The 12,373-nt window shown below is 39.6% G+C and overlaps 1 protein-coding gene across 1 annotated transcript in view; it reads left to right on the top strand.

The window, feature by feature from the left end:
- Positions 1-12,373, top strand: part of KCNQ1 (potassium voltage-gated channel subfamily Q member 1) — a 320,255-nt gene that overhangs the window by 37,012 nt on the left and 270,870 nt on the right. The window contains exons 3-6 of the mRNA XM_035891041.1: positions 6,179-6,305; positions 8,026-8,104; positions 9,048-9,144; positions 9,776-9,916. Coding sequence (XP_035746934.1) covers positions 6,179-6,305; positions 8,026-8,104; positions 9,048-9,144; positions 9,776-9,916 — 444 coding nt within the window. The remainder of the gene's footprint in view (positions 1-6,178; positions 6,306-8,025; positions 8,105-9,047; positions 9,145-9,775; positions 9,917-12,373) is intronic.

Below are 12,373 nucleotides of genomic sequence, written 5' to 3'. Positions count from 1 at the left end.
GTGGCTGTAGAGGATACGCTGCGTCCCGGCTTGTGAAGATGCTGAGCTTGTTTCTCTGTTGCCCAATCCAGCTCCACAGCCCTTGGCTGACAGCAAGTGCCCCATTCGTCACTTTGCATTAGCATCAGCAGATCTATTGTCCCCTCTCTTGGCTCCTTCAGAGAGACCTCCTTGTCACGACTTCTGAACAAAACTTTTGGCAGTGTCCTCTACTGCTGCTGCCTGAGATTGTGAGGAGGTTACTGTTCCACTTTACTGTTGGCGCACTAGCTCTGCAGCAGAGCTCTTCCATCTCCTTGCCTTACAAATAGGTATCGGTGCAGGTAGTGCCGCAGGAATCTTGTAGCTGAGGTAATGCTGGTTTGCCTGCAATCCCTATATAAGCTATGGGAGAGCTCATTTCCTTGTTTAAAGGAATTAACGGGAACTTTATCATCCTTGAAGCTAGACTCTGAAAGAAGCCAGATTTGAAAGAATCATGGGAATAATGTGGTTGATCCCTCCAATGAGAATAACGTAATAGAGCTTGTGATATGGCAGAGATGGGTAGGAGTCGTATTCCCAGTAAAATGCTGGGGCGGGAGGAAATTCTTACACTAAAAGAAGTGTGTGCTTGTGAGGCTTAAAGTCATCCCCCTCATCAATGCCTCTTGTTTTCCCATGCTTGTTATCTCCCTTTCGTCTTGGGGCAGCCACCTCTATGGCAGATGGAATAAGCTGTATGTTGTCTTTGATTTTTTTGGTCTTCAGTAGCCAGTTGGAATAACATAGTGGTATGCTTTGCCTCCTTGCTCCTAAAACGTGTATTTTATCTCTTATGTTTATGGAGTTCATTGAAAAAAGTCTAGAATCAAGAGTAAAGGCATTCTTGTTCATAACAGATTTCAGATTACCTCATCTAGTCCTCCCACATCAAATGGCTGCACGAACTTCTGTGATGCTCCATGACCAGTTGCAGCTTTGAGGTCTACAGGCAGAGCCTCAAGCAATATATTACATATGCAGATGCTTTCTCAGCCTCCAGAGACGATTTCGTTATCTGTTAAATAGCTGCTGTTATGGTGTCATGATCCATTCTATGTCAGGGTTTTATTGTGTTTTTTTTTTTTTTCCAAAGCTATTAATCTGTCTAATTGCTTAGAACATCTCCTTCAGCTAAGTTTAGGGACTCTGTCCTTCCTTTTGGAGTTGCTACTGCACTTTAGCTCACAGTGTGGATGTTGGATGCCTCCCAATATTGGGACTGTAGCTCTTCCAATCCAGTGGGGGTGGAGTAGTAAAGGAAGGGCTTTTCAAGATGCATTTATTAGCAAAATAAACCAGATGCTCATTTTGCTAGTATACTTGTGTGTATTTGTTGTTATAGATCTGACTCTGCAGTCATGTAGCTGAAGAAGTCTGGTTCCTCCTTCAACTCGGTCACAGTCCTTTTCATAAGTAACTTTTCCCTGTTGTCCTCTGATGGAAGGGACTTTCTTGTTCTTTTGCCTAATGGCATCCCAAAGTTTATCAAGGCAATAGTTGAAGTGTCCTTACCCATTGAAGGTCCAGTTCTTCGATGTCAGTCAAACCTAATACATGGGCTTTTCATCACAGCTGTTCTTTGAGCCCTTCTTTGTGTGTTCCCTCTGTGGGCTTGTTATGAAACTCTGATTAATCCATGGGAACTGTGGAGATACACGGGCTGTAATGACAGATAGCATGGGTATGGTTGTCAGGGGACTGTTTTTATGGATCCTGCCTAAGTTCCTTCATCAGGGGATGAGAGCTACGCTTTAGCCAGGTGATTAAGTTATGACGTATCTGTCTCGGGCTAAGGATAATTTTTATGTTTTGATGGCTTTTTCATTATACTTGAAGTAATTCCCAAAGTTGTTCATGTAGTACCTGATCAACTCAAAGGAACTTCTGTTTCCATGTCAAAACCGTGGAAGTGAGTAGTGAGATGCATTGAAAAATCTGTTGTGAGACTTCTGAAATGGATCCCACACGCTGACCCCACTCCTGTGCCAATGCACCAGTGAGGACTCAAGCTCCTTTACTAGTCTTTATGAGAAATACTTCATTCCCTGGCATCTGCTAAATGGCTACCTGGAGTTCTACTGTAGTTTCACCAAGCACTCTTCCACTGTAGAAATGCCCAAGTCTCCTTACGCTAGTCTTGTCTACCTGTTCCTTTCAGTTGAAAGTGTTGTGAATTTACATGTGAGAAGTTGCTCGCAGCTGGAGAGTTAGCAGCACTGGTGGAGTTCTTCAAGAAAAGCAGTCTACATGTGTATCTTGTGTTCATCTTCTCTACCTTTTCATCCAGAGTTAATCTGGTACTTGGCTATGTTGGGATTACGTAGTTGAGAAGGCATGAAGATGGCAGTAAGTATATGCCTGGGCTGAGCAGGAAGGATGGTAGAAGTGAGGGTACCATGTACAAAACAGTAACTGAAAGGAAAAAAACCCTCTCTCCTCATAAGCAAGAGGGCTCCTCTATGCCCACGGTTTGAAGGTACACAACTGTCACATCTTGGAGGGGTCTTTTTACCATGTCCGTATAAGTTTTTAACCTCAGTGTTGCGTTTCTGTTTTCACCTTACAGAAAGGAGATCACGGTTAAGTTACGTAGGGTTGAGTGTGTCCTTGCACAGTGCAGTTCTTGTGTGTCTGTAATTTTAGCCAGGAAAACTCCTCCACTGAGCTTTAATCCCCACTCCTACTAGTGTTTTGCAGGCACTTATTTTCTCTCTATCTTAATTTTTCCCTTGTGCTGAATGTTGCTTTGTTTCTTATTTCACTCCTCCTTTAGATCCTCTCTGTCTGCTCAGCACTTTATCCTTCTGTTTTCCTATATCAGCTTCTTGAAGCCATGTTTCAGTCTAGCTAATTCATTGTGAGAAGCACAAACTTTTATACAGTGCACTTGTAGGTAGGTGTTAAGCGGGCAGTTAGGAGAGAGTATAGAAGAAACAGTGGACAAAATTAATCTGTAGTGCAACTCAGATTTGCTGAAATTCTCAGGTGTGAGACATTGCTGCTTTCTGCCAGGGTAACTCCTATTAAATGGAATTAGCCCTAATTACTACCAGCATAAATGAACTAAGGATTAGGTTGGCATCCTTCTAGTTAATGTAAAGTTTCATGTTAAGATGTTAATCGGGAAAATACAGGCAATACTTTTGTAGCTCAGGAAGGCATAATTTTCTAATGTAGTTTTTCCTTGTCATCTGCAGGTTTCTGGCTGCTAATATAAGTGTGTATCGACAGAAATTCATCAGCCTCCCCCACCCCCAGGAGACTACTTATTACACTTACACAGCGCAAGATATTAAAAACACTTTTGTCTATCACACAGCCACGGGCAGGGGAGGGGGAATTTGCCAGTTGCTAATGGATACCTGGAGTTTTTGTGTATGACCATGAAGAACAGCTTGTGCACTTTCACCCCCGATGTTCCCTGAATAACTTGGGTCTCATTTAGGTCAATAAGCCTTTATGAAAACGTCAGGAGTGAAAAATGTGTCTTGGTGTAAGCCGACTGGTCGTTCCCTCCAGTCACCGGAGTCTATAGGACAATCAATGTTCTCTAAGCTTGTCTGCATGTCACGCAAAGAGCTGGATGACAGTAACCATTGACTGCGTGTCTGTCGCATTGTCTTTGGGACAGCCCCCATTTGCATACTTGCCGGTGTGCCTGTTATCCAATGAACCATGGAGGGCCTTTAAAAAACATACGCGCACAACTCCGATGCAAATGTCCTACGCAGAGAATACACGCTTCTTTAAAGCACAATCCAGGCTTTCACTTTCTACCTCTTGCTATAAAACTGAAACTGTGATCTTGACAAGGCCATGGTGCCTGGTCAGAGTGCTGTTTGTGGTTTCATTGTGCTAAAACATTAACTTTTCTCTGGGTTTTTCTTTGCCTACCAAGATAATTTTTTGTTGCTCTTTTGCTTTTGGGGATATCTGAACAGTATTATCTGTGCTATCACGTATGATGTGAGGGCATTACATCCCTTCCTCAAATTAGTTAGTTTGAATGAAGGACAGTTTTTGCTCCCTGTATGGTTGCTATTTTCTTTTGTTAAGGGAGTTTCCTCCCTAGTACTGATGAAAAGAGACATACCAGCCTTCTGCATACAGAAGAGTACTTGGATATTGGAGTTTCTTGACCACGTCTGTGAAATGAATACAATCACCTGATCAGAAAAGACGGCCTCTGGTGCTTTATTTTGGTGTGACAATTCAACAGCATATCATGTAAAGCAGGGTTCATAATTTTGCCATTCACTGTAAGTAAATAACATGAGGTAAAATTAGAGAAAGGGAGAGTTTCATTGTGTTTGAAGCTTCTGTCGTAAGACGCAGACTTTCCTGAAAGTGTCTGGTGCAGATGGTGTTTCTTTAGATTCATGATGTTCATTATGACTTTATTTTATTGAAAAATATGCAATTTAAAATATTTCCAATTTAAAATATGTCTAATTTAAAAAAAAAAAGGGAAGGGCTCTGGTGGATCCTTTCAGAATGAAGCTGTAGAAGAGGTTCTTGGCTGGGTTGAAGGGTCTGAGCTTCATGTTTATTACAACCAATGATCTGGACAGTTTCATTACATCTTGAAAATCTAACTGGAATACAAGTGACTATAAACAATTGTGATAGCTGTACTGCTGCATCTGACATCTTGCACACGTTATGAGATTGTTAAAACTAAGGGAAAGGGTCCTGGCTAATGTTCTCCTAGCTTTTCTAGAAGTGTCGCGGAGTTAACTTCAACACTGTAGTGCTCTGAGATGAACAGTTTGTTATGCCATCAGGAGATTGGTGTTTTAGGGCTACAAAAAGATTACAGCGAAGTTAACTGATGCATAACATTTTTTTCCCCTCTTTGCTTTTTTTCTCCTTTTGCTAATGCAGACCCATTATTTTATTCATGCATTCTTGAAGCTAATAGTATGACTCCCATTCATCTTGACTGGACTAGGGTTGTATCCTGGTTATTTCAGTTAATTTAGAAAATAATCATAGGTGCTATCTTGAGTCCTGTTTGCCAATCTGTTATGAAAAACGGTGAACCCTGCAGAAATGAGAGGAGGCTGGATAAAATGTTCAGGAGCATGTCATCTTCTCTGCAGTTGCTCTTTGTATTAAATCACTCCATGAAATAAGCAGCTTGTTCTCTTAATCTGCATTATCCTATGTAACTGTGATACCTTGTGATTGGTTTCTCTGCTTTACTCTTTCCATATGCCATGTGTTGTGTGTTTTCAATTACGAGCCACTGTTGCCATTCCAATTAGTAGGTTTTGCTGTTGGCTCTGATAGAGAATGTGGCCAGTTATTAATCAAGTTGGCCAATAAGGAAGTATTGCAGCTCCCGATACTTGAGGAAACTATGCTGAGTATGCCATGCTCAACCAGACTGTAGAAAAGCGAGGTTTATCTGCACAATGACTAAATGCCAAATACAACATAATTGTACCTCTGTCTAATCAACAAGAACGTCAGATGTCTTTGACATCTATCACTTTGTAGGCATTTCCAAAGTCATACCTTAGTGTAGGTCTGTGGTTAGCAGGTGGCTCGATACCAGCAGTGCTTCAGGACTAGACCTCTGTTTCTGCTGGTCTCATAGTTGTTGATAAGAGGATGGGAAGGGTGTGCTTGAGATCTCACTATGTGTTCAGTGCACCCGGAGACTGGCATATTGGTAATGGGTACTAGAAATCTGTCTTCAATCTGTGTGAGATTAAAGGAAGACTGAAGAAGTATGAGTAAGTGGGAGGTTAAGCTGATACAGTAAATGGAATGTGAAGCACACCTCTTCCCGGGATGAAATACGCTAGCAAAATACTCATCCTCTGAATACAGACTCTGCTTGTTTTCTTTGGCTCAGTCAGGAAGCCTTTTGTTTGAATTAAACCAAGTGAATTGCACAGGATGATTTTCAGTTTTAGTGTGTGTAGACAAGCCAAACTGCGTGCAATTAAAGCATTTAGCCTTGCTCTTAATCTTTTCTTTCTTTACTTTTACAGGTTCTTCTATGTTTAGGTAATTTTGGTATAGTTGAAATTTTTTTCACCTTTCAAATTTTACATTTTATTTTAGTCTTTCCTAATACATTCTGAAAAAAAGTGGAAAGATGTACAGTAGAGAATTAACCTAGTTCCCTGTCTGTTTCTTTTAGGAAATTGTATTAGTGGTATTTTTTGGAACAGAATACGTGGTTCGGTTATGGTCAGCAGGATGCCGCAGTAAATATGTTGGAATATGGGGAAGGCTTCGTTTTGCTCGGAAGCCTATTTCAATCATTGGTGAGTATGCACAGCTTGCAAAGTTGATGTAAACAATGAATAAAACTTGTCCTTGAAAGTTTTGAGAAGTGGAATTTCTGTAGTAGTTGAAGCCAAGTCAGAGCAAGAGCTCTTGTCATTAACATTAATGTAGATCTGAATTTCCTTTCAGGAATCCATGGCACTGTCATTTGAGAACAAATGTAGCTTGGTTTGTTTTTCCAGAAGAGCACAGTGTTTTCTTTTCACAAGCGATTTGAAGCTTTGCCAGAAATAAGTCTTGGCCATAGTCCTGTCTCCTGTGACCTCAGGATCCCAGACACTGTACAATAGCTACAACTGTATTTTTTTTTAACGATACTGAACAGCCTTTTTTTTTTTTTTCCTAGCAGCCATTTGAATAATTTATTATAAGTTTATTTTGCACAATTGAGCTGCGTACTGCATGGTGGAGCATGATAGATGCACTGTAGTCACTTTGTGTATCTATGGGATTAAAATACGGTTTTCAGCGATACATTTGGAACTGGGCACCTAGCTTCCTTTGATATTCACTGCAGTTGGCTTCCTAATGTGACTTCAGTGTTCTTAGAAATGACATCCATATATTCCATATATGTCACAAACTGTTATTTTTTTAGAATGCTTGTCATGCATTTAACAATTTCACTGAGAGAAGCAAACATAATAATCCAAAATAAATCTGTATGTTTTTAGCCAATACTGAGAGAACTATGTAAAGACCCTTGCCCTGAAGCACTTAAAATACAAATGGATTAAACAAACCAGATTTTGGAAAAGCAGTATTGTTATAGAAGCGTAGTAATACTTGTTCTGTGACATAGTTGTTTCCGCTACTCAGAAACAGTATTTATTATTGAGTAGAAGATCTAGGTTTTATTATCAACTATCTACAATTTTGCTGAATATAAATTACAAAATTTTGTACCTGAGTATTTTGCAATCATAAGATAGTTTAGCTTCTCTCTGCATATATATGTAACAATAACAACTATGTTTCAGGTGTGACTGCAACTATGAAATGGCTTTGACTGCCTCTTTGCACTCTGTCCACAATCCATTTCTCTTGAGACCTAGAATGCTAGGGGCTCTGAAACATCATCCAATTTATTTCAGCTTGGAAAGCAAAACATTCCTGCATATGTATCAAGAACTATTTCATTCTCCAAAATACAGAGTTGCTTTCCAGAATTAACTAGGCCTGAGGCACAGAGATTTAGAGTATAGTCCGAGGGTAATGGCTGACTTAAACTAAATTACTCATACACTAATGCCAGTTTTTCTCTCCCTGGGACAGACAAAATAATAGTAAGGCAATTGTGTTATGTGTGAGACAAAACCTAAACCCTCTGTCAATGAATAAAATACTGACTAAAACAGCAGAGAGTGTAAGATATACAGAAGAGATAATAGGCAGAAACTGAAATTCTTCATGGGTTATAGCTAATAAGGCTTCTAGGCTGCTGAGGCTGCTTTACAGTAATTCATATCACTCTCATCATTCATCTAGAATGTGGCCATCTTGGACCAGTAAAACCTTTCTATCATATCGCATGTTTATATTTTCTTTATATTTTACAATAGAGATCTTTTGATAGATAAACAAAAATCTTAATTTGGGATGACTGTTCAAATTGTTGAAGTAATATTGGCATTGGTTCTAGTAACAGTCTTGCAAGATGCTGCTAACTCATTTTTTCAATTGACTTTTATTTTCCAGATTTAATTGTAGTTGTTGCTTCCATGATAGTTCTTTGTGTGGGCTCTAAAGGTCAAGTCTTTGCAACTTCAGCTATCAGGTAATTATATGCAATGAAAGAAAATAGTGCTGTCTGAGTAAGATAGGTTGTTTTTTTTTTTCTTTTTTTACCTCCTGTTTCAATTCTTGCAGGAGAAAAGGAGTCACTGCTCAGTCATGTAACAGAGTCATGATCACCAGTGATGTATGGGTGTGAAACAGTGATCCCATTAGGTGCAGGGAAATAAAATTTTCTATGTGTTTGGTTGTAATGCATTTATGTCTGGTAGGGACAGAGGTGCACATACCCCTGCCCCCCCTCCCCAACTATAGGTTTAGTTTCTTGGCTCAGTTACATAGCAACTCTTTCATGCTTCCTGTCTCTGAGATCTTCAAGCTGCTTCTTCATAAAATGCCTGGGGTTAGCAGTTGTGAATTCCTGATGGACTGAATCCACCTTGTGCTTAGGAAGGTCACACCACTTGGTTTTCTTGAACGAGATGGTACACAGCAGTGTACTGTGCTCTGCGCACTAGCTGCAGCGATGCTCTAGGATTGCAGTGACTCTCATAAAAATAGTATTTTAAAATATTATTGGACTGCGTGGTTCAAATTGCCTGTGAAATTCTTCAAAGGTGAGGAATTCAGATTTAGTTAGCTGTCTCTTTATGCTGTTTCCCACCCTGGCGAGCAGGCCAAATATGAGTTGATTTCTAGAGCATTCACAGTTTGTGTCCAAAATGCCTGAATGCCTGAGTTATCCTTACTAGCCATGTGTACAAAGGGCTGTCCTTCTCTTATGTGATCTCTCTCCATGCTGTCTTCATAACAAACAAGATGAAGGATGGGCGAACGGAGTGAAATGAGACAGGATGCTAAGTCTAACATAAAATACTATGTCTCTCTTAAAATGGTCTTTTGGAAGAGACAGACTTACCCTCTCCCCCTTCTATTTCTTTACTTGTACATTTAGTTTCTTCATTCATTTAAAAATTGTGTTCCAGGGGTATCCGTTTTCTGCAGATTTTACGAATGCTGCATGTTGACCGTCAGGGTGGTACATGGAGGCTGCTGGGATCAGTAGTGTTCATACACAGACAAGTAAGTTTGAGTGCTCTGAGGATTGGCGTAATAATTGATGCAAAAGTCCTTGTATTCAGAACAGCATGTATGCAGACATGCTGATGATGTCAAGTATATTTAGCGTGGAGGCAGGCAGTCATTTATTTTAACCAGGTATGGTTGTTCTGCCTTGTTCAAGGGGCAAAAAGTTCCTAAAGATTAAAACTATTCACGTCCACTTTGGTATACTTTTGACTTGTAGTTGCACTTAATCACCAAAAAACAAGACTTCTGAAAAGTAGTCTGAATATTTCTAAAAGTATGTATCTAAATGCCAAAGCTGTTTTGAATGTGGCACTGTCTGCAAAAATTACCCAACTACTTTTTGGTGACCAAAAGGTTAATGAGTCACGCTCGCAAGTGAGGAGGTTGTGCTGACTCTGTGTTTGAAATGTGCATGCTGGACCAAGTCATGAGCTACGGTGTAAATTCTTTCACCGTTGACCTCAGTGGATTTTTGTTCCTATGTGCAGCCAACAGTTGGTGTCAATGGTTATTAACTGCTGAAATAAAATTCTCCTGTTCCAATTATCTTTTAAAAAACACCAGTGATAAGTAATTTAAGTGTCTCAATAATATCATAACACCGTTATTTTGATTGTCTTCGCAGGAACTGATAACTACACTCTACATTGGATTCCTGGGCCTGATTTTCTCCTCTTATTTTGTGTACCTGGCTGAAAAAGATGCTGTAAATGATTCTGGAGAGACAGAGTTTGGCAGCTATGCAGATGCCCTGTGGTGGGGAGTGGTACGTATAGCAATTTCACATGTACTAAAAGTAGTTAACACCTTCAAATGTGGATTAAAGTTCAGGCAAGCATGGAGTAAGAACATCACTTTGAAATGGCCTCTTACTTGCTTCAATACACTTTCTGGTTTTGTAATTCTGTGAAAATAAGAAAATACTATATAGATGATCAGTAGTTTTATTTGTTTTTTATAGTCTTAAGTCATCAGAAGTGATCAAATCATGTATATAGGATGTAGAAACATCTATTCTTATTTCTTTATCCTGTCTTCCCTTCTGTTATAGTGATTACTTCTTGCTAACTTTCTCATGGTAGGGTTCAACCTTCTAAGGTGGTAAGAGTCTTGCTAAATCAGGGCTAGTGTTTTGGGAGGGGTTGTATATGTGTGTTTGGTTTGGGGTTTTTTGACTTTTTTTTTTTTTTTTTTTTTTGTCCTGCTAGTAACAATTCCCTCCTTCTTTTCTCACATGATATGCAAATATTAGGTTGGCTGCTGTGTTCTGGGATTTCCCGTCTGTAATTGTTTCCCTTTCCTCTTCCTATTACAGTTCAAAGAAGGGTACTTTTTGGAAGCTGCTTTTCCTTATCGTTAGCATTCAAGCAATGACTTGGGTTTTTTTTTCTGCTTTAATCGTATGTAGCTTAATAAAACAAGCAGTCATTAAGTGCTACAGATCTTTAAAATGCATAGGCATCACTATTGATTCCATGCTTACATTTTCAAAACATGCTGATCTTCTGGAGTTTTCTCTTTGCTATTTTAAGACAAAAGGCATTGATTCTTTTTTCGTTAAAAATGAGACTACTAGTGAAGTCTTATGTACAAGAGTGATAGGACTAACATGTCTGTTTCACTAATAAACCACTTTTTTTTAAAGAAGTGTTTTTAATAAACCTCTGTGTGTGTGTGCTTATATAGTCTTCTCTCTACAAACACTACTGTTTCAGGAAGGAAAGATCTATTGAAGAGCAAGTCTATTACAGGTCTCCTGGTGCTGAAATGCATATGTAGACTTTTTTGAATACCGTAGGTTTTGTTTAGGTTGCTACTAAGATCTTCTGCAGAATTCTTTCCTCTTGCTGTCTGCCATGGTTAAATACAGCCTCTCTTAGGATCAAAAAACTTGCTGTGTAGCGCAAGGAAGTGGCTTTCTGGCAAGTGGCTTTTCCACTGCTTTCATGTCATCGTGGCATTCTTATTTTCCAGTACAGTGGTCAGATGACTCGATAATTAACAGTGGCAGATGTAGCTGCATTTAAAAACACACGCTGGCATTGGCATTAAAAATTGAGTATGTGACAGACCAGATTGGCTTACTGCAAATACAGTAAAACCTTCCATAGAAGCAAAACGATCTGTCAGGATATTGACATATTCTCCTTTTAGGGAATTATTGCACAGCTAATAGGCATGCCAGTTATTTTGTCTTTCTAATTTTGATACTGTAATATTCTTTATGCTTTCTACTAGGAAAAAGCCCTGTAAAGTCAAGTCAATAACTGGGAGGTAATTAAGTATCAGGATGCTTCCTAATGAAGGTCTCAAACTCATACAAAAGCCTTCTCAAAGTGTTAGGTCTCAAGTTTCTGTTATGTTTTAGCCAGAATTTTCAGAATCGCTTAAATGCCACAAATTCTGGTCATTGAAAACCTGTCTCAGTCTGTTGTGAACTGGACACTCAGAAGAGGACAATTCACGGCTCCTCTCTCAAACACCGTCATAGATACGTGAACTGTCTGGCAGTGCGGCTGATCTCACTTCTCTGAAAGTGCACTTACCTTACCCTTTCTCACTCTGCAACAGTGCACTTTTTTTGTTATCTCAGCGTATGTCTACAGCTAAAAAAGGTCTTTGGGTAGTGGCAATAGACTATGTAGCATAGCGTAAAGTAAACCATGTAAAAGGTCTGTATTACCAAAATTAAACTGCATATGGAATTGGGAACTTTTATATTATTGTGCTTTGCTGACTATAGACATACCCATAGGGTGCATAACTCTTAATTAAATGTTCTTCATTCTCATTGTTGTTATTTATAAATCTATATTGCTTTTCCATTTCCATATGTAAATTGGCCTCCTGGGCTTTATTTGAATTTCCTTGAGATGCTGGGCTATAGCTATTTGCCATTCCAGTTTATGGGGTTCTTGAAGAAACCTGGGATTATCTTGTTGCACAGAGTAAAGATTTGTCTGTATTATTCATAGAATCATAGAATGTCTTGGGCTGGAAAGGACCTCCAGAGGTCATCTAGCCCAACCCCCCTGCAGTGAGCAGGGACACCTTTAACCAGATCAGGTTGTTCACAGACCCGTCCAACCTGGCCTTGACTGTTTTCAGGGATGGGGCCTCCACCACCTCTCTGGGCAACCCCTGCCAGTGTTTCACCACCCTCATTGTAAAGAATTTCTTCCTTAGATCCAGTCTAAACCTACCCTGCTTCAGTTTAAAACCA

Source organism: Egretta garzetta, unplaced genomic scaffold, assembly GCF_000687185.1.
Source record: "Egretta garzetta isolate BGI_Z169 unplaced genomic scaffold, ASM68718v1 scaffold133, whole genome shotgun sequence".
Lineage (NCBI taxonomy): Eukaryota > Metazoa > Chordata > Aves > Pelecaniformes > Ardeidae > Egretta > Egretta garzetta.
The sequence above is the reverse complement of the archived record's forward strand: the minus strand, read 5'-3'. Positions and strand labels throughout refer to the sequence as shown.